At 35.6% G+C, this 27,607-nt stretch overlaps 1 protein-coding gene across 18 annotated transcripts in view; it reads right to left on the bottom strand.

The window, feature by feature from the left end:
- The window catches only part of CREM (cAMP responsive element modulator), a 73,270-nt gene that overhangs the window by 5,434 nt on the left and 40,229 nt on the right, over nucleotides 1-27,607 (bottom strand). For 7 of the 18 annotated variants that reach the window (XM_021686009.2, XM_044915490.1, XM_021686013.1 and 4 more), the window contains 3 exons: nucleotides 25,260-25,357; nucleotides 24,972-25,114; nucleotides 1,565-1,721 (listed from right to left, as the gene is read on the bottom strand). In XM_021686009.2, coding sequence (XP_021541684.1) covers nucleotides 1,565-1,721; nucleotides 24,972-25,114; nucleotides 25,260-25,357 — 398 coding nt within the window. Of the gene's footprint in view, nucleotides 1-1,564; nucleotides 1,722-5,612; nucleotides 5,649-5,686; nucleotides 5,787-10,655; nucleotides 10,748-16,932; nucleotides 17,122-24,368; nucleotides 25,115-25,259; nucleotides 25,358-27,607 lie in introns of those variants that run through there. The other 11 variants (XM_021686017.1, XM_044915491.1, XM_044915494.1 and 8 more) reach the window with 8 other exon arrangements.

The raw sequence follows: 27,607 nt of genomic DNA on the forward strand, positions 1-27,607 counted from the left end.
GGAGGGATGGGGTGGCTGGGTGATAGACATTGTGGAGGATATGAGGTATGGTGAGAGCAGTAATTGTGTAAGACCGTTGAACCACAGACCTGTACCTCTGAAACAAATAATACATTATATGTTTAAAAAAAAAATCATAGGAAGGGAAAAATGAAGGGGGGGAAATCAGAGGGGGAGACGAACCATGAGAGACTATGTCTGAGAAACAAACTGAGGGTTCTATAGGGGAGGGGAGTGGGAGGATGGGTTAGCCTGGTGATGGGTATTAAGGAGGGCATGTACTGCATGGAGCACTGGGTGTTATATGAAAACAATGAATCATGGAACACTACATCAAAAACTAATGATGTAAGTAAGGTATGATGACTAACATAACATAATAAAATAAAATTAAAAAAAATAAAGAGATGTTAGTAAACTGAATATAGCTACTACTGGTTCACATTCAGTTACAAAGGACTGTTAGGAAGTCAGTACTTATTTCTGAATTGTAGTGGCTCAGAAGCCACAATTTCTAGACTAACTAGGTGGTAATGTTACTAAACAAACCACCACCAGGTGGTCCTGGTCAGAGGTGAGCACATGATGTCATCTGAAATGTTCTGTTTTCTTACAATGAGGACATGATTTAATACTTAGGAATAAGGTGACCGGATGACTGGGAGAACTCTTGGACTACTCTATTCATTTTGAAAATCAGGTTAACTTGCACCATTTCCATCATTAAAACTAAACCAAGAAATAATATAGAAGTCAAATTAAAGAATTTTGGAAAACAGCATTTTTATGACATACACCTGTTTAAAAACTAAAATTACAGAAACATGGTACAAGAGTGAGAAAATGAGAGTGTGAACTGGAAGTACCTATGTTATAATATTAGTTAGGTATCTCTAAGTGATGGGGCTCTAAGTAATTTTGTTTCTTTCTGGTGCTTTGTATTTGCACGTGACCAAAATTTATCAGAATTAATATGCATTTCAGTATAATAGAAAAAAAAACAAAGTTACAAAGTAGATAAAAGAAAACTACATATAAAAGGCTTAGAAAATTCTATTTATTTATTTATTTGCATAAACTCTACCCCTAACACAGGGATTGAACCCACAGACCCCAAGATCAAGAGTTACATGCTCTACCAACTAAGCTAGCCAGGCACCCCTAAGAGGCTTAGAAATTCTTTACTCACACTTAAATTTATTTTGCTCATAAAGAAACAAAAAAATTACACTTATCACCTACTTCACAAAGTAAATGCCAAGTAAAAAATAAATCTTTATTTGTAATAAAGCCTTTGCATCATCATTAAGAAAATTAATGTATCTTTTAGACATTACCCTTACCACACATAGGGATGTGACTCCCGCTGATGAAATGGTTTCCGGCTAGGCACTCTGATGACAAGAAAATCTAATTATTATCACATGCAGAGCACAAACCCCAAAATGCCACAGAACACATAACTTGGGAAAAATGGCTTGGGAAAAGCAATTTTTTTAAAAGCCCCACAGCGATAAGTTATGCATCCGATAGGTGGCTACTGGTTTCCGGAGAAATAGCCTACCTGTTTTTCATTAGCCTCAGCTCTCGTTTGCGGGTTGCTTCTTCGGCCAGTTGCTGGGGACTGTGCAAGCTTCCTGGCGAGGCAGCCATCACTACTCCCTGAGGCAAAGCAGTAGTAGGAGCTCGGATCTGGTAAGTCGGCATGTCACCAGTGGCAGCTGCAATGAAACAAAATATGACAAGTTTATATAAACAATTTACAACTTGATCTTTTATATAAAATTGACCTGGAAATAACATACTTCTTTTTACATGTCATAAGAAGTGACTTTGCTAATATTTAAGATGATTATTTTGAGCATTAAAGTCTTAGGTATCAAAGGTCTTCAGCATTTGGAACGATAATATTCAGCATGCTCTATACAGTTAAGGTAGAAAAATGCCCCCGTGCATTTTAGAAAGGTTTTTATCAAAGACTAAATTAGGGAGGCTTTTCAAGTGCTCTCTGGGGGAAAAAGGCCCTGATGTGTTTATCAATTTACATGATGTAAATACTTTCACCATGGCCAATTTCAAGCTGTCAGTGTGACCTCACGGAAGGTGGAGATGAGAAGACATACAGAGTAAGTAGCACAACATACAGATAAAAGAGATGGAAATAACCTCACGAGCATAGATAAAATTATGAGAAGTGATGAGTTTTGAGTATTTATTGTTTTTAACATAACTCATTTGTTAAATATATATGTGTTTCTTTATACATATTTAATTTTTAACAATGGCTCTTTTTACAACCAGCTCACAAAAACCCTGAAAATTTAATAATCACTCTAGCATACCAGTGGGAGCTGGCTCTAGCATACCGCTGCAAAAATTTTAATTAAGCAGAATATTCCAGATAAGAGATTTTCCTGTGCCCTACACCATGTCTGAGACAGTTACTGCATGTCTTTAAATACAAGTCCTACAACCAGAAGATGACTGAAGTATTAGAAGGACAAACCTGGCTCACTGTATTTTCAGTTTAAAAACCAAAACAAAATAAAGAACAAAACAGTAAAGCTCTACTTAAATCTAGTTTCTCTGGGGGATGATAATTTTTGTCTTAAGTAGGTTTCTTGAGATAATAATATATTTCTAAGTATTCATTTAAAAAACTTTTCTAACTATAGTACAATCACAGTTAAATGACAGACTTAATATTTACTTAGTATTCATATTGAATACTAAAAGTCCTCCAAGTTTCCTAATTTATACTCAACATTTGCCTTTCTACTCTAATGAACATAGCTTCCTAGAAGAGACAGATAGATTTAAGTGATGAAATATGTTTCTACGACCACTTAGAGAATGTATAGTCCAGAGTTAATCTGACACTCTAAGAGATCACAAAATTCATGCTGTCTCAAAGCTAACTGCAAGAAAAAGGTTTTTTTAAAAGTTACCAAATCCTACAAAAATTGGTCTGAACTAATGCCAATCAAAATAGAAAACACATCACTTCCATATTTCATTAAAATGCATTATAACCATTGAGTAAGAACTGAAATTTTACCCAAAAGGGACACAAAGACTTTTTTCATTTAAATAGAATATTACAAATGAAAATAGCTAAGCAGTTTAAAAGGTTAACCAAAAACTGATCAAGGTGCTCCTTTTTGGGTAAATGCCAGGGTGTTTTTTTTTTCCCCCTAGAGCTTAAGAATTAGGTGAAAATATTTTTTTAAACTTTTAAAATATGGCTTTGGGGGAAGATCACTTAAAGGTCTTCATAAGATTAACAAAAATACCACTATAAGGATGCACTGCTCCTTCCTTCTATATATAATTTTAAAAACAATGGTGATAAATAGTAACTGATAAATATAACTATCACTAGCAAAATCTCTATCAATAGTAAACTTGGGAAAAATCCTAAATTTGTTTTTGTGACTATTTAAAATACTGTATACACAGTTATCTCATTATATGTCATAGAATATCTTAGCCTTGAAATATTTAAGCAGGTAATTTTAAAAAGTTTTAAACTGTTAACTAACTAAAGATTTTTTTATATTTTAATCATATTGTCAGAGGAGGTAGAATGGAGCACAGAATAACATAGTTCTCTCCTCTTTTCTCTTTACCCACATCCAAGGAAGAAGGTTATGGGATAATAAAGGTTGAGACAATGGAACAGCTGGAGGCTACACAGGCTTTCTAAATGAGAAGTTTACATGTCATCGTGCTGACATCTCAGGCGGCATGGATGCAGACCTTGGTCTAGGGCTGTTCTTTTGCAAACTTTGGTCACAGAGAAGGGCAATAAAATTAACAGAGGGGTTCATTATACCCGCTCTCTCTCCCTCTCCTTTTGTATACATCTGCTATTTTCTGTCCTATAAAGTTAGTAGAGCAGAATGCTGATATGATATGTAAAAGTTAGTTTAAGAGTATTCATTCTTTTTTAAAAAAGGAAAAAAGGGGGGGTAGGTATACTTCATAGATGAAAAACTAAAGTTCATTCATTGGTCTTACAAGCAGAAATGGTTCTAAACTTTTGTCTGTTTCCAAAAGCTGAAACCACCCTCAAAGGACCAAATTTGGCACCATGAAGGATAAAAGCAATTCAAGAGAAGTATTCTTAAAACATTCTTGAGCAATAGCTCAGGAAAAAGATATCACTTTAAAATGATAACTTGGGGGGCGCCTGGATGGCTCAGTTGGTTAAGTGACTGCCTTCGGCTCAGGTCATGATCCTGGAGTCCCTGGATCGAGTCCCGCATTGGGCTCCCAGCTCAGGGAGGAGCCTGCTTCTCCCTCTAACCCTCCCCCTCTCATGTACTCTCTCTCATTCTTGCTCTCTAATAAATAAATAAATCTTTAAAATGATAACTTGGAAGGGGATGATATATTTGGATATATTAGTTCTGGGATGTTAGCGAATAAATTGGGTTTTATTGCAATGATTCAGATATACTATATATTTATCTCCTTCAACAAAAATCAGATTTCAGGTCATTAGTTCAAGACAGAAATATGAATTGGTATTAATCAGTAGGAGTTAATATACATTTCTGTAATATCCTAAAGAATGTATGATGGTACACTTTTAGTGGTCACAGAATAAATGTCAATGGATAAATTCCATATATTCAAATATGATCTTATTAGTAAGAACACTAAAAAGATATGGGCAAAGAGAATCTCTTGTTTTGAGAAAACCCAAATGTCAAAAAGTTTTGTTGTTGGAAGAAGTGATAAAGTTTTTATCTTGGTTAGCTTCAATTTCCAATATTATCAATTCGGTGGCAATTTAAAGCAGATTCAATTCCTAGAATCACAGTTCAAAGAACCACCTTACAGTCTTTGATGAGATATTCTTATCCCTGTACTCCTATAAAGGCTAATTCCTGTTCCATCTAACTACTAAATGTGTGTCCACACTATTTATTCTAGAATTCCACTGTATACATTATTTCTGACAATAAATGAGTCATCAGTGGGGCTATCATCTTGTGATTGAAGAAAGATAATATGATAAAGATACTTATATACTAATTTTATTCTAAGGCAACAAAAACTTTAAAGTCAGGGGTGTCTTTTTTAGCTTGGTACCCCATATAACCTAGCACAGTACCTGGCATATGATGGGTGCTCGGTGGGTTTACACGTACACCACGAAGGAAATTTTGAACTTCCCAGGGTTTTGCCCAAGCCCACTGTCATTTGAATGTTTAAAATAAGCAGTATTATTATTATAAGACTATTATTAGCTATTATTATAGCTAAGTCTTTAACACTAAGACGTGGGAAGCTCTCACAAGATGCTATGTATTTACTCCAACTGGCATTACTTCCTAATCTTGCCTTACACACTAGTCATCTCACCTGGCATTTGAGAAGCAGATGAGCTCTAATAACAGTGTATTTCCCACTATCTACCTCCTGACATGAATTTTTTTTTTTTTTTTAGGTTTAGTATCAAATATTTCATGGAAAAAGCAAATTCCTAGAACTCTCAATTCTGGTCATTAAGCTTCATACCTCTCTTCGCAAGCTTTAAACACGGTACAGTAGAAAAAGCATGGGATCTGGAGTCTGGATTCTAGTCCAGCTCTGCCACTTACCAGCCATGTGACTTGGGGCAAGTTCAGTTTCCTCATCTGTAAAATGGGGATACATTATCTCATTTAATACTCACAATAACCCCTGTAATGTATGTCAAAGTGTCTAGCACAGTGCCTGGCACATGGTAGGCATTCAGCAAATGTTAGTTCCCTTCCTCTTCCCTTCCTTAAGTTCTGAAAGACAATGGTCCAAATTATGCTTATACTGTATATTAGTTAAAAGGCATATAACATCCATAAATATATTTTCCCCTGGAGTTTCCCTTCTAACAAACCTGGGTAATAGAATGATTGAGATGTATGGCTCTTATTCCTTATTTTGTTTAAAAATATGCCTACTAAAAACTTCTAAAATTTATACTCTATTTTATTATATTCCTTTAGAGAATAGATTATTAAAAGATAATAAAAGTCCTTTTCAATGTTTATAATCATTTAGAATAGAACCTCAAAGGTGGAGAATCACAAGTAACCCTATGAGACAGTTTCATCAGACTGGTAATAAGAAAACTCACTGAAAAGCCTAACAAGTCAAAGAGGTGCTTGTTTCTTCCTAACAAAGAAAGAAAGAAGAAACTCAGCCAAACGCCTATCTTGATAGTTTTCAAAGTGGAACAACTTATCCACATCCCAAATGTTGGTGGTTTTATCTACTGAGATATCTGTAGTACTGAGCACATTAACTCAATAAAAACATTTTTATAAATGGAGCTCCTACCTTCATTTCGCTAGGTGTCCCTTATCCCAAATCTACCTAAGTAACAAGCAATGAGCTAACTCTGAAGTTGTACTGATAAGCAGGGGACTTCTCTTCTGTAGCTCCAAGAAGCTACTAACATCTTCACTTTTCTTTTTTCGCTCTCCCTCCCTTCCACCGCGCCAGGGCACACGATGCCCAAATCAGCCTTGTCCTTGCCTGGTGTCTCCCACCGTCAAAACCCTTCCCTTCTCCACTGCTCTATTTTTTCCAGGAAAATGAAACCCTACATAAACATGACTACTTAAGCAATGAACATTTTCAAATTTGTCACAATAATTATAACACTTAGACCACAAAGAATTAAGTCATTAACTATTTTTACTTTAAGTTACATATAAGGGAACTCCTCAGTTGTTTAAGTGAAAATCTTAAGAGTCAAAAAAGAGTCTATGTAAAAGATGAGAAAGTATAAATGTTGAAATGAAAAGTTCTATATATATCAAATATGCACTCTCTTGCCCTGTGAGGGTAATAATAAATATTCTAGAAAAAAATCCATTTTGACTACTTAAAATGATGTTAGCTTTATTTTGTATGTTTTCTAAGTAGTGTGTAGTATGCTGTGGTAATTCATCTAATCTTAGCATGAATTTACCAGGTGAATTTTGAGGAGCAATGTAATATGGTGTGAACAGAATCAGACAAGGTCTGTTCTTGAAGTCTGAAGGTCCAAACTGGTTCACCACTTGTTAGCTTTGTGAGCTTGGAAGAGTTATTTACCCCTCTGATCCATGTTGTTATATGGAAAATGAATATAATATGATCTGCTCTGAGTGCATCAGTAAAATTACATGGAAAGTGCTTCTCCTCTTGGGTATTTAAATACAGTTTCCTCAGCGAGGCCTACCCAGATCCTTTAACCTATATTACCTGCTTCCTGTAGGTCTCTCACCATCTGATCGTTTGATAGCATTGACCACATTTGTATTTGTATTTATATTGTAACACTGTAACTTTTTTAAAGCTTACATAAATGCAAAGTATCACAATTATTTTATTAAGCAATATATTCGTATAGGCAAATAAAACCAGGCAGAGTGAAACAATCATCCCAAAAAATACTTCACTGAAATTTTTTCAAAATTAGTGGGAACATAGCACGATGGAAATTTCAGTAAACCTTCCATACAGATTTGGAGTTTTATTAAAACTTAAGGTAGATAAGTGACTTTTTTCACTTCCAACATGATTATAACTTGCTTTGCTGGCAAGTTTAAGAAGCTATTACACCTGATCCAAACCTTCCTTTTATGTGAAAATTCCCCAACAATAACCTTTTCAAGTACCCTCCTTTCACAAGGTGAAATGTATCCTTATTCTCATGCATCAAATATTAACTAAGACACTATTTTCCAAATTTGAATATTTATTTTTAACAATTCAGAAGTCCAGGCTGAATACAACGTATTAGAGTTTTTAAGACTCAGAGACTAAAAGATATGGAGTGAGGCTCTTAATATAATCAGCTTATGAATAAAGCCAAAAACTATTTCTAACAAAAATTTAAACTGTACCCAAAAGTCTCAATAATACACTTCTATAAACTAGATATTCGCTTTCCACATTTTATTCCATGATTCTATAAATAAATACTCCTGAAAACTTTTCCCATACCAGTCATTGTTAGGAGCCTGATTTTGGTCTAGACAAGTTTTTCAAACTGTAAGTTTTAGACCATTAGTGGGTCATAAAATCAATTTCCAGAGCAACAGAAAAATAGAAAAGTCCATTACATCTCTACTATATGTAAAGATAAGCACTTTAAAAAACAAACAAACAAACAAACACACCAAAAACACTGCAGGGTTTGAACTCATGACCCTGAGATCAAGACCTGAGCTGAGCTCAAGAGTCAGAAGCTTAACTGACTGAGCTACCCAGGTGCCCCAAGATAAGCATTAGAGACAAATCAGAAGAGACTCTTAATCGTAGGAAACAAACTGAGGGTTGCTGGATGGGAGAGGAGTGGGGGGATGGGGTAACTGGGTGATGGACATTAAGGAGGGCATGTGATGTAATGAGCACTAGGTATTATATAAGACTGATGAATCACTGACCCCTACCTCTGAAACCAATAATTATATGTTATTTATATATGTTAATTATATGTTAATTAATTGAATTTAAATAAAAATAAAGAAAAAAGAAAACTTGTTTTATGTACACACACACACACACACATACACACACAAGTATACAGCATCATGATGTAAAATGTGGGTCATGGTCAAAAAAATGTGTAAGCCAAAGATTACATCAGTCCACTTGGTTCACCAATCCACACAGGTAGCTCCTCTACTATTACTTCAAAAAAGTCCCTTAAACACTGTGCTCTTTTGGCTCCTCAAAACAAAACAAAACAAAACAAAACTGTTGTTCATTTTTAAACAGCATTTCAAAATAGAATTGGTTCTGTGAAAACTGATCAGATTTCTAAAAATAATGATTTCCAAAGTACAGTGAGGTCTTGTGAAAAAAGTTTGACGTTTTTTAGTTTTAGCATTTGGAAGATTTTAAATTGTTAGTAACTCATGTATAAGCATTATGGGTAAAACTGTGAAACAAAGCTCAAGGATGGTATATGTTCATTCTGTACATATAAATGTATAAAAATGTTCACTTACTTACAAGCAATGATTAAAAATATGTGCAAAGTTTTACCTTAAACTTTCATCTTTAAATATATTGTGTATTTTTAGATCTTTTATTTTTTATTATAATTTTCTCTCATGGTTAGACATGAGAACTGAAATTAAAGGCTTACTTAGTAAAGAAAGATATAAACCAACTAATGATTTTTAGCAAATACATACATGCACAAAATGCCTCTTGCTTCTAGAATCATACTGCAGTATTTGAGATTATTTTAAGTCCATCTGTATCTTACAATAAACTTGTTATTTGAGAGTTTCTTCAATCTATAGCTTTTCTAAAATTTCACCAAAACTTCTTTGAGAAAAATAATAGCGCATCAAGATAATTTTCAAAACGCTTTAATACAGGTCTTAGTTGCTCAAATCAATGGAATGTTCCCATCTAGGAAGAGGGTTTAGACCCACTAACTCTGAAAAGCTAAACTGTGGTGAAGCTGTTTACAATCATCCATTCTTCGTGAATTCAACTGCAAATTCAGAGGTTAGAAATGAGACACCACGGAAAAAACAACAATGCAACCCTAATACAGAACATTAGCAGCAAAGTCTGAATCATTACCTGTAATTAAGAAAGCCAAACAACAGAAGGATTACTGATCACAAATTTAGAGAACTGAGACTGGGAGGTGGGGGGGGGGGGGGGGGGGCGACAACTTTCAGACAAGCACTCCCCTGACTGAGCGCTAGAGGGCACTCCGAGGCGCCAGTGCCCGAGAGTGAGCAACGGTGCGGAAACCCTCCAGCTCCAGCGCCCACCTCTCCCCGGGCACGTGCGGGGCGGCCGCCGCGGGAGGCAGGCTCAACCTTCCCACGTAGGCGTAGGCGGGACAGACGGCTGCCGAGTTCTGCTCACCCAAGCATTACAGGTTTCACAAAGCGTTCCCCCTCGTCAAGCACTTACCTCAAGAGAAATGTTAAAGTAAGGCTTACGAGAAAAGCTATTCAGTTGTAAGAGCGATCTTGGAGATAGAGGCAGTGGCGAGCCAGTTAACAACTCTAATCTGTCAGCAGCACTTGACAAAGCCGAAAGGAACTGACTAAATCACAGCATGACTCGGAGCTGACGTCAATGTGTAGCTCGCTTGGAGTTTAACTTTTCCACTTCCCTGCCGAACACGATTCCAGGAAATGTAGTGACGTCAGCCCTTTGAACTCGATTAGCTGAGGTACAGGCCATTTTAAATACAGGAGGAAAGAAACAAGTAGGCACGCAAACACCCCTAACACGCTGGGTTTTCCTATTCTGTTTTGGAGCAACATTTGTACACACAATGAAATCGGAAGCTTAATTTTTTACAGGTTGAACAGTATGTATGTTTAACTTGTAGCTGCATTGGACTTGCAACAAGTTGCGGATGAAGTAACAGCTTATTTTAGTAAAGCAGAACGGAGAGAGAGACCGGATTACTGCCTTGGTCAAATAAGCAATACGCTGAGCAAAAAAGCACTTACACTAAGATGCCTTCACAGAGTGTGCTGAGTACATACAGATATATATTAAAAGAAACTTCTTACTCCTCAGCCACTAGAAAATTAATACTTTTTGAAACACTCAGAGATCCCTAAATTCTTCTACCCTTCAAAATAAAATTTTCAGAATTAATTTAAATCTCTCTTTAAAATTCTTACCTGTTTCATCTCTAGTTACAGCCATGATGGGCTTCTGCATACAGAACTGTCTTGTCTCCCCTATCACAGGTTGACAGTGTTCCAAACTAGCAAGCATGTGCAGGATAAGTAGGAGTAACTGACATCACAATGACATCACCAGCCTATCACTGCCATCAATTTGCTTTGTCACAGAGGAGCTCAATGAAACCAAAGCCCTATAAAAACCCTTCCTGTAATAAACCATATTAATGTTCTTGTTTCTCATTGTACATAGAAATCTGTTGAGATGGGCTCTGGCAAAAAAATGTCTCATTAGCATTAAGTTACAAGATTGTTCCTTATGGAGCAACTAACTTCTTATTATTGTTCTGTCCAGGGTTTCTAGATAAACAAAGGGGGCATAAATTCTGTATTTTTTATAACTCGTAGAAGAAAAAAACACATGGAGATTAAAACGACAACAAAAAAACCTGACAATCAGCCCAGAAAAACATTGTGAAATACACAGAAATGTATTTCTTAAACACTTCTAAATTCATCAAGGAAGAAACACTCAGCCACCTTTGTTCACTTAACACAGTTTTATTTGCTGAACTATTTGCTACAGCACCATAAAACCCAGCTGTTCCCAAGGTGACAGAGAATTTGCTAACTTCATTTGAAAGGAACAAATACTGACATTTAAAAAATTCACTGTGCCAATGGTAGCAAGAACTACATAGCATTCTTCCATAAATATTAGTTTGAACCATAGGAATTTGCGATTTGACCTTTTTGGCCCACAAAAAAAAAAAACCAAACAATTTCATGAGGCTCAATCCAATACAATATTTTACTAAATTAAAATCCCTTGAAAAGAATTTGGGGATTTTAAAAAAATTCATAAATAAATCACAATTACTACTAGTAAATTTTTTAAATGTCAAATGTTATTTGGATCACTTAATGAAGAGGGCATGAAGAGCTAGATAGATCACTATAGGAAATTTAACAATGGCAGGGTTAGATAAAAAATTAGCTCATGGTTCAACAGTATAAAAGACCTTAGTCTGGAAAAAAGAAATGATTTGCATATCTATCTAGTGCACAATAATATGTGACATGGCACTGAGACCTTTTATCTGTACCAGTGGGCTGAATAAAGCCCATTCCCTTATATGATTAGAATTCAACCTAACCTTATGTCGATGATGTTGATGTGCTTCTCCAGAGCACATGAATGGAAGACATCTGGCTAAGTAAGAAAGTCTGAAGATCAACCTAGACATCAATCCCAAACAGAGGCTCCATGACAGACTCTCCTCCATCCCAGCCACACCTAAGGGTTTGGGTCCAAGAGTACTAGTCAATTTTATTACCAATTTCAGAAAGTTCAAATTGGTTTTAATCTAATTTCTTTAAGTTGGCACTTAAGTGTTCAATAAATACTAGCATAGAAAAAGGGCAGAGGAAGGAAAGGAAAGAGGGAAGTTGGTTGTTTGGTTGACTACTGCTATTAGTAAAGTTTTAATATATTCCATGGACCAGATAAACTCTGTTAACCAGCATACAGAACTAATAACATTTTCACAGAAGAAGCATATTTCATTTTCACTTAATAAATGGTTTTATTAAACATTTATCATATGCCAGGGACTGTGCTAGATACTAAGGATCTCTATCCAAACAGAAGTTACTATCTAGGCATGTCACACACGCCCTAAGGAGGTACAGTAGGAAATGACAGGAGGTTATCTAAACCAGATCTGTAGGATCAGGGAAGGTTTCCTGGAGGAAGTACTAAGATGAAAACTGAATAATGCAAATGACTGACATAAGTGTTCCTGTCAGGGCAAATGGCTAAGTGTGAGGCCCTAGAAAGGAAGAGAGGGTGTGGCATAGCACAGGAAATGAAGAAATCCAGCACAGAGCTGCATTACAAAAGAGGGAGAAGTTGAGAGGGAAAAGTCTAGTAAAGGTGGCAAGGCCTAGATCAAGCAAAGATTTGGGCTATGTTAAAGATTTTGGACTAAGGGGCGCCTGGGTGGCTCAGTCGGTTAAGCGTCTACTTTCAGCTCAGGTCATGATCCCAGGGTCCTGGGCTCCTTGCTCAGTGGGGAGCCTGCTTCTCCCTCTGCCTGCAGCTCCCCTGCTTGTGCTCTCTCTCACACTCTTTCTCTGACAAATAAATAAATCAAACTTAAAAAAAAAAAAGATTTTGGATTTTGTGTTAACAAGTAACAGGAATTCACTGAAGAGGTCTGAATAGGAGGCTGACATGATTAGATTTGAATTTTAGAAATACCACTCTGAACTGCAGAATTGAGAGTATAATGGAAAAAAGAAAATGTTGGAGGCAGAGACATTTGTTTTTAAGAAATATTAGTAGCTCCCAGAATCACTAAGAAGGATGAAGAAAGGGAGCCTGAACTTTCAGGAACAATTCTCAAAAAACCAGGCCCAGAAGGGATCTGCCACCTCTGGCATGATTAGGAAGATCAGAAAACTTCTCCACAACTACCAACATCAGGGCAGCGACCTGGCAGAGGGGATGACACGTCGGAGGGGATGGCAGCTGAAGTAGGATCGGACAGCAGGAGTGGAGAGGAGTGGAAGATGAGTGGTTTAGCTGGGAGGAAGAAGGGGTGACACACAGGTTTCTAGCCTGAAGCAACAGGTTGGACGGGAGTCCATTACTGAAACAGGGTAAACAAAAGGAGAACTAGGGTGGGGAAAATGGCTGTGACTTTGGACTTTGGACTTAGAGAGCCAAGAGATGTGCGTGGGACCTCTAAGTAGCTAGCTGGAGTCAGGGGCATGGTCACAGGAACGGGCACCACGGGCAGGGATGAGGTCATCTGGGGAGAGTGCTCCAGCCAGAAGGAAGAGGGCCCAGGACGCAATCTTGACAAACACCAACTAACACCGAAGAGATGAGCAGAGGAAGATTAGACCAACCAAGGAAAGAGATGTAGGAGAGAGAGAAGAAAAAACTGGTAAGAATACAGTATCATGATGGGAAGTGAAGGAAGCAGAAGTCAATTAGTGTTAAATACTGCTGAGGGATCAATCAAGATAAGGACTGAACTCACAGAGAAATCACTGTGACCTGTGAACGGAATGACAGGATGGAAGGTGATAAGAGTAAGTAACACAAGAATGCCAACTGACCGTCTTTAACATAGAAATAGAACTCCTACCCACCATTATTTTAAGGAGAAGAGAAAAGGAAAGGGAAAGAAAAGGCAAGGAAAGGGAAAGATTAAAAGAATACACAAGGAATCAAGATTGGAAGGGAAAAAACAAACACCTTACTTGTATTTGATATAAACATTCACTTACCAACCCAGATAGATTCACAAAGAATGAGCACATTATGAGAAGTAATTTCAGCTTGGCAAGATGAAAAAATAAACTTTTTAACAAGTCAGTAATATTTCTCTACAGCAGCAGAGACTAGGAAATGCATCGTTCATAACAGCAACAAAAACCTTCAAGCATTTAAGAACTAACTTAACAAAGAAAATAAAAGACTTCCACAGAGAAAACTTTAAACTGTTAAAAATTTCAAATAAGATCTAAATAAATGAGACATCCTATGCTTTAGAACAGGTCAATCTAACATTATAAATACCTCAGTTCTTCCTCACCCTTGTACACTGTTTGTAGGAATGTAAATCGGTGCAACCACAATAGCAAACAGTATGGAGGTTCCTCAATAAATTAAAAATAGAACTACCCTATGATTCAGCAATCGCACTACTGGGTATTTATCCAAAAAAACCCAGAAACACTAATTGAAAAGATATATGCATCCCCGTGTTCCCTGCAGCATTATTTACAATAGCCAAGATATGGAAGCAACCGGAGTGTCCACTGATAGATGAATGGATAAAGAAAATGCAGTGTGTACACACGTACACACAAACACACATAATTATTATTATACCATAAAAAAGAAGGAAATCTTGCCATTTGTGACAACATGGATGGAACTTGTGGGTATTATGCTAAGTGAAATGAGTCAGAGAAAAGACAAATACCGTATGATCGTACTTACAAGTGGAATCAACAATGAAAACCCCGGGACTCAGGGATACAGAGAACAGATGGGTGGCTGCCGGAGATGGGGAGGGGGGTGCTGGCAGGGAGGGGGTGTACAAATGGAAAATGGGTGGTGATTAAAGGTACAAACTTCCAGTTATAAAATAAGCCCTGGGGATGTGATGCACAGCATGGTGGCTGCAGTTAATAATGCTGTGCTGTTTGAAAGTTGCTGAGAGACTTAAGTCTTAAAAGTTCTCGTCACAAGAAAAAACCAATCTGTAACAAAGTGGTGGTGGATGTTAACTAGACTTACTGATTTATTGTGGTGATCACTTATTGCGTCTCAACAAATGTCAAATCATTATGTTGTACACTTGAAACTAATTGTCATATGCCAATTATATCTCAATTTTAAAAAAGACTTCAGTTTCCCCTAAATTATTCAATACATTAAATTCAACCTCATTGGTTTTACTACTATATTTTTATTATTTAGAAACTCAAATTTATTCTAAATGCATACTGAAGAATAATGGCTCACATAAGCTATATCAGCACTAAAAGAATTTTTTTTTTTTTAAAGATAAAAAGGGAAGCTTTTCCTGTGACATAACAAACCAGTATGGTACTGGCATATAGAAAAGGAGACCAATATCGGGTGCCTAGGTGGCTCAGTCAGTTAAGTGTCCCACTCTTGGCTTCAGCTCAGATAATGATCTCAGGGTCGTGGGATCGAGCACAGCATAGAGTCTACTTAAGACTCTCTCTCCCTCTGCCCCTCCCTCCCGCTCTCTAAAATAAATATGTAAATCTTTAAAAAAAAAAAAAAAGAAAGAAAGGAAACCAATAGTACAGAATAGAGAGTTCTGAGACAGATCCAAGTGTATATGAGAACCTACTGTATAATTAAGATTGCCCCATAAATTAATGGGGAAGGACAAACCATGTGTAGGGGAAAACTGGCTCCATATATGGAAAAAAATGAAAATGAATTCCACCTAATACTATATACAGAGGTGAAACTCAGGTGGACTAAGGACAAAAATGTGAAAGGTAAAACTATAAAGCTAATATAATTATTATAGAGAAGTATCTTTGTGACTTACAGAAGAAAAAGAGTTCCTAAATAAAATCCCACAAGCACAAAACTCATTAGCCTATTATCTATGCAAAACATAAAAAATTTTTAAAGCTCTTCTGGTGAAAGTATCAGGTTTTTATATGGAAAATCCATATAAAAAAGATAAACTAGAAGAAATGATGATTCTTTATGGTTATTTATTTAGACATAGAGGGTTCATGAGAATCAGGGGAAATAAAGCAGGTGGCTTTGGCTTTACAATTAAAAGAAACCAAAGTATTAGGTAAGTACCATGAATTTGTTTTACTCCATATATGGAGTGGAACCACCACCCAGTTCTTCATACACTTTTATTATAGTTCACATTAACCCCCAAAATACCTAAGAGTAAAGCTAATTATCAAGAGATCCTTCAATCAGAATCTGCTTTTTTCCATACTTGCAAGACTTTCAAACCAAAAGAACGAATATTACTCCCTTTAAAATTAGTGCTACATCAAATACTAACTCCTAAGCAAATGCTAAGAGGAATAGAGTTAAATGAAAACATAGGATTTTTGCAAGCTGTATTAAACACATTATAGTTATTATAAGCAAAACTGAATGAAATGAAAATAACGTATAACTTGAATTTAATTAAAATCTTAGGTTACGCTAAAAGCTTAGGGTTACATCCCAAATGTTTTATTTTACCACTTCCATATGAAGTAGAATGGGTACCTGACATTTAAATATACTAGAACAGTCTAGAGAAAAAAATATCAGCATTTGTTTTGGAATGAAATGTCTAGAAATTAGACTTGAGCATAACATCTGGGGAAAATCCCCAATTCAGTGCACCACGCATTGAATATTTAACTCTTCATACACTAGGTAATAAAAATTATGTATTAGGTACAACATTTATAGCCCCCAAATGAAGATTATTTACTTAATTAAAAAATTCATTCACGTGTCCCATATCTTTTTTCCCATCATGCTATTCAGAATGGAACCTTTCTTTAGAGCCAAAAAAACCTGCTAAAAAGTGAAAATCATATAATTTAACGTGTTGTTGAATGTACCAAAATAAGTGCCCCCCCCAAATCTGCCACCTGTATTATTTCAGAAAACTATAACATCACCACTAACTGGTGTGATACAGGGACGCACAGGTTTTCTAAATGTATGAGATTGATAAAAATATACCTTGAACAACAACCTGGCTGCCTGGGACAAAGAACTGCTGTGCGCCATCAGCTGACTGTGCTGCGTACTGTACAATCGTAGCACCTGGCGGAGGAGCTCCTGAATTTGTCATTGTTAATGCCTGCAGTCCCTGAACACCATCAGATCCTGGGTTAGAAATCTGGATTGCTCCACCTTGGGCTATAGCAACTTAACAGAAAAAGAAAAGAAATATTAGAGAATTTCAAGATTCACTTGTAATAATCCCAGATTGGAAGAATACACTGTGGCTCTGTTAATTACCAACTGTCAGTATACCCTTATTTCTCTAGGCTGAATTGATAAGGAGATCCTTCTTCATAGGACAACACTCTGAAAAAGCTCATAAACACTTGAAAATATCTTATATTCAGAATTATTTGAAATACATAAAACCCATGGAGTTTGCCTCCTCCCTAGTATCCATCTAGCTAAATTACTGAAGAGGAAGAGTGGACATGAAGACAGGGAGGAAGACCAGCTTCTTGGTTTTCTCCATTCTCTCAAATGTTTTTAGTTATAGCTAAATAGCATTCTTCTAACATTTAAAAAGCAGTCAGTAAAATTCCATTGAGCATCACAATTACCATGAATTTATACCTTCATTCAGCTAACTAATTTATCATCAAAAGAAAGTAGCTCTTAATGGAATATATATTACTATACATTTTGGTTTTAAAGCCTAAGTCTACAAAACTGTAACCTTTACCATTTTGACTATGTCAGGAGAATCCTGAAATATACAACGTTAAGTTGCAAAGGATCTTAAAATATAACTATTGAAAGAATTTGTGCTACAATATTTACTTCTACCAAGTGTCTTGAATAACTGCAGCTCATGGCAACAAATAGAAGGCGAACTTCCTCTAAACACTGAGACTTGCCAGTCATGTTTAAAAGTTAACATATTAACTAAAAGTTTCCAAAAAACAACTGATCAAATGTTTTGTTTTTAAATTTCACTCTAATAGACAAATAAGCAGTTTAAAATATCTGAGAGTTCTGTACATTTTAACATAAATATTATGACTCTATGGTTTAAGTGGAACCAAAGGCTATGCTTTCAAAAAAAAAAATCACATATAAACTAGCTCATTAGATTTACAATGAAGATAACAACACATCAGAATAACACAACACATATAAATCAACGTAAATGCCTTACAGGAGTGTTACATAGTGTGTCAAAATGTATGCTGAGTATTTCCAACATATTCCCTAACGTTTTCAACAGTATCGAAGTAAAGGTCCATTTAGGTGGAACACCTGATTGTATAAACCCGTCCGAACTACTCGGAGGGAGTAACAATAAATCTTTAGTTCCTTGACCTGAGGCCTAACACAGAAAGATGGGTTAAGCATTTTGAAAAAGATTTCTGCAAGATGCATTCTGTGTTTTTGTTCTTTGACAGGCCACCATTAGGATAGAATTGACAGAAACTTAAGAATCAGTTACAGAATATCAAGGATGCTGAGGTTGAAAAATTTATGTAATATCACTTGCTTTATCTGGCTCACATAGAGCATCACATTCTGTACACATTTTAAAAAACAAGATTTCAAGGGTCTCAGGATTCACCCTTTATAACAAAAGGGTTTGGGAAGAAACCTAACTATGTCTACTTTCTTAAAAGAGGAGTATGAAAGAGAAGAGATATTGCTTCCTCAGATCTTCATACTGGACATGAATGTATTTCATATGTTATCATTTATCTGAATGTGTTTTCAGTTGATAATTAGTTTGGTGTTATAGAAATAGTGCTTTCGAAGCAGACACAGGCAGTGTAACCACAATATGGAAGAAGCACAAAGCCTAGCATGTAGTAGGCACTCAATAAATGATGAATGAATGGCTATCATTTCCTCAAGAAAGACTACATCATAAACAACTTAAGCCACTTGTGAATCTAGAAGAGTTAAATAAAATACGGCTTCAAATTCTAATTACAGAACTTAATTTTCAATGCCAATACAATTAACAAGCTTTGGGACTGGTAAAAAATCTAATGTGAGAGTAGTTGCTGCCTAGGGTAAGAACATGAAATAGGTAGATAACAAAGACCCTTACTTTTTTTTCTTTTCATATTTCTTTTTTTCCACCCTTTATTTTTTTCAATAATGTTTCCTCATAGTTCCAACCAAACTTCTTTGCTTTCACACACACTGTGAAAAGCTGATATATAAAGAATCTGTTCCTCTCATCATTTTATTTTCTGGTCAAGTCATTATATAATTAGTGGAAAACAAAAGCTAAACACACACACACACACACACACACAAGCTAGCTCTAGGGGAAAACATTTCTACTGATAAGTCTTGTACTTTAACCTCGCTTTTATTTTTTATACCAAAGGCACTTTTGATTTTGGCATTATCAAATGACAGAGGACCTTCCCATTCAAAATATTACCTCTCATTTGACAATAAACAAGATTTCCCAGTGCTTCAGGATACTAGAAGTAGGTCTTGTGTGTGTGTGTGTGTGTGTGTGTATTCAAGATTTGAAGAGGAAACTTTTCAGGTTACAAAATATTCAAGGACAGCAAAATGTGTGTTTTCAGTAAACACATATCAAGATAAATTAAATAGTGGGAAAAATTAAGATGAAATTAACTGAATGAATTTAGTCACTTAATTTTTGTTTTACTTAACTTTTGTTTACGTAACTTTTTACTTATTTTTTTTAAACTTACGGAAATTTGCTAGCAAACATAAAAGTAGAAAGAATTTTGTGTCACCTATTTTCCTTGCCCACGCATCCCCAGCCTTTATTTTTTTTTGGTCTGGAGTATTTCAAAAACAAATCCCAGATATCATATCTGGCTAATCATTTTCAAATAAAATGATTGGCCCATATGAAGGCCATTAGTAGCCAATGAAGATAAAATACCTTTGTATTTCCTACCAATTTTACTTTGGGGACCTAGGCTTTATTAATGATTTCTTAGACTGACACATGCAACTGAGGCATAAAAGCTTATACCTATGGCCTCACTGCTGATCACCATGAAGAGTCCACACTGGTCTATGAAGACTGATTGGGACTCAAACACAAGTAAAAGTGTTTTTATTTTAGATTATATACATACTGATTTTCCTCTTTTAAGTAATCCTTAATAACATTAGTTTGATAAAATAATCTAAATTGAATTAAAATTGAACAGCTAGATTATATAATCAATTAAATTCTACTTCAACACCCATTATTAATAGATTCAAGCCTGCTAGTATGTTACTGCTCATAATAATGGTGGGTAGAGGTTAGGCTCTGTTGTCCTAGTTGTTCTGGGAGTTAGCTTTTTTTTTCCCTCTCAAGTCTCAGGTAAGCTGTTCCCCATAACTAAGTAGGTCACTCTATACCCACAAGTTGAATGTTGGACATACTGACCTTACATTAAGAGTTTGTCTAGATAGAGTGTAAATCACTAATTTACTAAGTATTTTTCTACTAAGTTGGTTTCAGTGGTTACACAAATGTCTCTATATACATCCTTATATAGTCATGGTATTTACTTCCGAATCAATATTAACCCAAGTATGGTTTCTCCATCCCCAACTTACCATACACCACAATAACTAGGATGACATATCAACTAGTGTAGGCAATAAATTCTTTAAAAATTCCTAGTTCACAAAACTGTATTTAAAAAATCTGTTACTTCTACTCATTGCCATTGAGCACTCCTCTCCCAGAGCTATTAATATCATAGAAATAAGAAAATATTATGTGTGGGATGAAAATTCGAGAATTTTGGCAAAAAATTTGTTTTAATTAAAAAAGCAGTATTTTAAAGTTTTGTATGATCAATAAAGAAAGAAGAAGAAAAAGATAAGGGTGGAAAACTAAAAAAAAAAAAAAAAACAACAAAGAAAAGAGTTCATGACCAAATGGGGAAGGAGTAGAATTTATTTAAATTAAGATTTCATCTGACTTTTCGTTTGATACTAACATCTTTGTAATCCTAACCCTGTATATATGAGCTAATTCAAACACATAAACATATAAATGTTTAATTATAATTTAAAACCATCTTTATTCCAAATTACAAAAAAAAATTCATAAATAAAACTTCACTGAATTAACTTTATAAAGAACAGCAGACCTTATGCCAGTGAATTCTCAAATTTAAATTTAAAAAAGTGAGCGTGGAACAGAACCTGTGAGTACCTGTGCCTTAAAAACCAAGAGGTTCATACAGCTGAAGAGAGACTAAAATAACCTCGTGCTATAACAAGAATAGCAACACCAAGATTAAAAAGCCAGATTTACATTAAGCAGATACCTTCTATGTTTGCTTTGAAAGTTACCTTGGGAGAATGTAAGCAAAGTCACTACTAAGAGTTATAAATGCAACTGCATTTACTTTAGAATGTGTACACCTATCATGCAAATTCCTTTTATGGTGTTTATTCATAGGAGTCTCCTGAGAATTCTGAATTCTTTAAGTAGCCCACAAAGTTCACATAGATCTCTTTTTATAATGGTGGATTTTGGATTGACCCACTTACCTTTAGTGTATAAGAATTCCAATAAAGATGGGTTAACAGAGACTCATTCTAACAAGGTTCCTAGTAAAATAAAGTAGGGACAAGCAAAGAGACAAGGGACATTTAGAAAATAAATAATCTTGGGTGATAGTCCTTAATTGGAAGGGAAGAGGTCAGATATAGCAGAGTGATGGACAAAAAAAAAAAAAGACTTTGTCTTTAGAGAAAACTTAATGAATTAGGAAACTGCAAACATTTAAATTTCTTTAGTTACTTTTACTATGTTTATGAAATTCATCCCCATTTAATGCAGATCTTAAATGTCTTATGCAACAAGTAACATTCTTTGCTAATTCTGAGATTATCTGAACTGCTAATCTTTCAGAAATATTCTCTTGAGACAAAACAAATTTTCTTTGGCCAGAATGACTTAATTGGCTTACAGCAAACCTATCACTAAGATCTGTACTTCCAGTAAAGATTTTGCAAGTATAGCTGACTTTCTTGGTGTTGCAATAATGAATCCCTGTCTGTTTAGAGTTATTTTTACTACTCCCAGGGAGTAGACTATTCTAACTTTCACTTCTTAGTTTCTGTGATTAAAAAAATAAGTTGAAAAAATAAGGCCAAATTCTGTCAAATATCTAACTTTTGACTATTAAAAATATAACTGATTGTATATGAGAAAGCCTGAGTACGCTCATTTTTATTTTATTTCTTCAACCTTAACACACACAGTCCTTTAGTTCTTTTGTTTTTAACTCCAACTACCTCACTATACTAAATTAAAAATAAGTAATCTAAAATAATAATCTTTGAAAAAAAAAAAAGCAAAGCCTAGGGGAAAGTCATCCATAAATCAAAGTTGAAGAAAGAATTAAACCTACAAAAACACATTTTACAGTAAAAGGTTATGAGAGGGTCTCAAAAACAGATACATGCAAATAACCCAGAATAATCCCAGAAATTCTAGTAAGATAAAAGTCTAAAAACCAAAGGACACCAGTAATTATTTCATTTTTTAGATATCCAGGAACAACATTAAAGCATTAATATCTGTTAAGATTCCTACTATGAAATCTGATTAATGAAAATGGATCTTGTGTATGTGTAAATATACATTTACCCTCCAATCAAAGTAAATGTCTTTTAAACACTTTTAATGTTAGTATTCACCTCTCAGAAGAAAGAATTATCAACATAAGCGTCACTAAACGTCTAAGAGATGCATTTTTAGCAAAGGCAGTTATCACTTTTCATGAAGCAATAAAAATGGCAATTTCTACCTGCAGAGAGCACATACAGAATAATCACAACTTTTAATACCTGCCAGGATCATATTGTATGGGTCTAAATTAAGAAACCTCAATAAGAGACAGTCCATGACCTCTAATGTGGCAAACAGATAAACATCTAACTTCTAAACTTTCGATTTGCTGTTCTCAACCGTAACTCCTGACTCTACTCCAACCACCCTGCACCCACAGTGATGTCAGTCTCCTGCCAGGCCCCTGCTGCAAGTGCAAGTACTCAGAGCACAAGAAATACAGGCTTTGCTGCTACCTGGAGGGAAAGTTCACATATGAGACACTGCCTTACATTTCTGTTTTGTGTCAAAAGTAGCATGTCTGTTTTCTACCACTTTTCCTTATTATTTCCTTTTGTCCTCACACTAACCCCAGAGTTTGGCAATTTTAGTATTATTCCCACTTCAAAGACCCTGAGATGGGAAAATAAAGCTTCTCTATCTGATCCAGTTAGTGAATGGCAGGACCCGGAGCCTTCCCCACATCACCTCTAGCTTCAACGTTCTCTCAACCCAGTGTTTTCACAATTTCAAAATTTCAACTAATAACCTAGGCAAAATAACCTACAGCATCCCCTTCCATATCACTTGTACAGAGATCACCGCTTCTATAAATTCCTAAGCAGTGTTGGGATATGCCAAAGAAATGTTTAAGATGAAAGCATCTTAGGTCACCCCCCAAATTTTAACGTGTCTTAGCATTATTTCATCAGTAATTTCCAACCTCTTCCCTATTATGCCACAAATAGAAAATGATAGTATGTGTACAGCCCACTGCTTAAGACCAGACCTGAACAACCAGGAGTTTCCAGCAGCTCCAAGCCCTGCCCAGCCACTCCAGGGAGTACAAGGAGCCCACACTCCTCTACCTCCGTGCTGCCGTGCAGAGGCCTGCCAGCTGGCAAACCCTGATTTACACCTCTAAAATTCCCACCATCTATTCCCATTGGGCCAGACAGAAAGGTATAGAAATCAGAGAAGTAAAAAAAAAAAAAAAAAAAAATTACAGCAAAACCTCAAGATCTAACTCTTTACAGAGACAGTGGGGAGTTTCCTTTTGCTAACATTGACTTTGGGACATGCCCACTCAGCACCCCATAGAGGCTGTGGACAAATTATACCCCAGTTCTGCTAGGTATCATGGTAGGAGCTACCTGAAGAGCCAGAACTGCCAAATGAGAATTCGTTTAATACTGCAAATCTACCACCACCAAAATAAAAAACTCTAAAAAACTAACAACTATATAAGATCTTCCCATACATTAAAGAGTATCCTTTGCTTTAACAGCCACATCTTAAAGACTTGAGAGTTTTTCTAGGTATTACTATTTTTTAAATAAGGGAAAATAGAAAACATATCTAAAATCTTACCATCATATTTAAACCAACTTAGTATCTAATACCACACATATTCCATTATCTAAGTAGTTTTTTTTTTAAATCTTTTTTGTCCTTTTTCTGGCTTTTCTTCCCCCTTTTTGCTTTTCTTCCCAGCTCTTGTTTTTTACTAAAGCATTTTTATGTATATCAAATGTACTTGATTTGAGAAAAACAATCAGTGCTTTAATTAGAGTAAAAAGCACAGGATTAACAGCCCATTAAAATGCACAAGACTAAATGTGAACGTATCTGTTTATTTACAGCTTTTGATGTTTAAAATTTCAAATAAAATGATCTGTCCAATTGCTGTAGCTTTAAAAAATAAATCATTTTTCCATTCTCTTCTAGAAAAAGCTGCAGCACAAATTAACAAAGAGTAGTGAAAACATAATTACATTTAAAACATAATTTAGGAAACATTATGTACCTCTTTCAGATTAGTAAGCATAATATGTAATTGTTGGTAACAAAAGCCAACAAGAATGAAATACAGACATTTATATCTTATGTTTGCATGCATCTTATAAAGACAACAAAAAACAGTAAGTTTTAAATTTTTACCAGACATCAATATAAACATATAAATAGGCAAAGCCTCCCTTTATTTTTACCCAAAATTTTTCTTCTATGTTCAGTAAAATATTTTTACTTTTCAAAAGTATGTGACAGCTTTGAGTACAAATCTCTCACTTCTTTAACATGTACTTTTCATTCTATGATACACACAGTTTAGATATTGCGATGCATTTTAAAATGGAACAATTGAATGCCAAACCCAAGTTGCTTCAATGTAACTAGAGAAGACTTAAAGCTAGCACTGTATCATAGCGAATTGCAGCATACATACTGTATTGCCCCGTGCTAGTCTGATATATGCTAGTCGGTACTGCCATGGTAGCGATGTTAGGTGGCGTTCCTTCTTCCTCTGGTTTTTCTTCTTCAATCTTGGGAACACCAGGCACATCAGAGGAAAGTTCATTCAGTATTTTTCTAAAACATAATTTGACAACAGAAATAATCAAGATATATGAATGAGATTTAAGACAGAAAAGCTATAATGGAAGAACTGGTTTGATACATAATCATTCTCTTTTTGGAAAAGGTATCATTATAGTAGGAAACTTAAATAACTTACCTATAAGAGGGTCTTCGTGAAAGGATTTCTCTACGTTTATGAGAATCAATTACACCTTCTGATTCTGCAGACTCATCTGTCTCTGCAATTGTTGCTACCTACAATACAAGAGTTTCTGAAATGCATCATAAAATATATGATCTCCTTCATTCAAAAAACGGTGCTTAAGGGTCTAGGTGTGCAGCACGAAGCCGGGTGCTAGGAAAGTGCCCAGCAGCAGAACACACTGCACCTGCACTACTGCAGCTCACACCTGGCTTAGCAGAGGGGGCCAAGACACCCACACTTCAGCTGCAGAGCAGGTATGTGTGGCAGGAATGGTTCGGATAATAAATACCACAGAAAGGCAAATGAAAGTGGTTGGCATGGCAGGTGAAGCTTCACAGGAAAGGACTACCCACATGTAAGATACCTAAGACTTAAGATCCCTACCCTAAACCTACTCTTAGAAATCCAGCGGGGATTGAGTGAGCTAGTGACAGAGGCAGAAAAAAGCATCTCAGCCTCACTACCCTCTTCACAATACCTCAGCTGACTTGAGCTGGGTCTTCAAACTAGACATTAGATAGGTTCAAAGAAGCAAACAAGTAAACAAGCCTGATTAAAGTTAGGATTTATAGGACAAGAAGTAGGGTGGGGATTGATGCTGGTTAAGTCTTGAAGGTCAAAATAAGGAATTTCTCCTTAAAAGAAAGATCAGAGTTTTAAGCATGATTTCATTTTTCGAGTCACATAATAATCACAGGATTTCTTTTTTTTTTTTTTTAATCACAGGATTTCAAGGAAAGTCTGAAAACTAAAATAATGAGTCTCTACATGATGGCTCTCAATATACTATGCCCTTATCATTCAGGGCTTAGGGTAGTTCCGAGTTTATAAAACTCACTTAATATTACAATTACAGGAGAATTTGTTGGGCAAAATAAAAAAAAAAAAAACTTGTTTAAATGTCAACAATGCAAACAGGAATATATACTTCTTGAAGCACACTGATGTACATAATGTTCACTTACACACAGTTTAGATATTGCAATGCATTTTAAAATGGAACATAAGACCATGCATTTCTGGTCATGGACACCCTACACATAAGCACAGCCACCAATGAATAGAACTTAGAAAAAATGTTGCAATCAACAATCATATATCACCACCAAACATTTATCACTTTACACTGGGCTTTCACACACCTCTCATAAACTCATAACAAACCCCCTATGTGAGGTAGGATACTATTTTACCCACTTCAGAAAGGTGAAAGCTGAAGTTCATGCAGACAGATTAAGTGACGACCATTGTTCAACAAGCAGGAATTCTAAGACAAGATCTACTGGCACTTACGTCTACAAAGATAATTAAATCACCTACTTAACAAAATCCAAAAAAGCCTACTGAATATAAGATAATACTTTCTTCCAATAGCAGCCAGAAATATCTAGAGCAGAAATATCTGCACCCCAATAAAAGTCATAATTAAAAAGGAGAATGGAAGGATTTTCTTGTTCTATAATTAGGGTCAGAAAGAGAAACTCTTGGAATCAAGGGTCATGATGGGAAAAAGAGACAATGCTAAGAATGATTCTTATTCTTTGGAAAAGATACCTGTGCAGCAAAGCTAACTAAGCTTTCAATGCATGTGGATTTATTACTTCAAATATCAAGTCGCAACCTTATTCTGCAATAAACGGTAGCCAAATATACAAGGGACAAGACTGATTACATGTGCACACCCGTGTTTTCCTCACCAATCTTTTTGTCATCAACTATGTTCAAATAATTTCAACATGTAAAGGATAATAACTGACCTAAAAAAGGAACAGAAATAAATTCAATAACCAAGAAAAGTATGCTTTGAAAAACGCATTCTTACGCCTATCAGAATGGCTAAAATCAACAACAGACAAAACAATAAATGTTTGTGAGGATGTGGAGAAAAAGGAACCCTGGTGCTCTGTTGGTGGGAATGCAAACTAGTGTGGTCACTCTGGAAAACAGTGTGGAGGTTCCTCAAAAACTGGAAAATAGAATTACCCTACAATCCAGCAATCACACTACTCGATATTTACCCAAAGAATATAAAAACACTAGTTAAAGGGATCCATGAACCCTTATGTTTATAGCAGCATTATTACAAGAGCCAAATTGTGGAAGCAGCCCAAGTGTCCATCAAGAGATGAATGGATAAAGATGTGGTCCATACAGACAATGGAATATTACTCAACCATAAAAAGAATGAAACCTTGCCATTTGCAACTACATGGATAGAGCTAGGGAGTATAATAATGGTAAGCTAATACGCCAGTCAGAGAAAGACAAATACCACATGATTTCACTCATGTAGAATTTAT

This window comes from Neomonachus schauinslandi, chromosome 5 (genome assembly GCF_002201575.2).
Source record: "Neomonachus schauinslandi chromosome 5, ASM220157v2, whole genome shotgun sequence".
Taxonomy (NCBI): domain Eukaryota; kingdom Metazoa; phylum Chordata; class Mammalia; order Carnivora; family Phocidae; genus Neomonachus; species Neomonachus schauinslandi.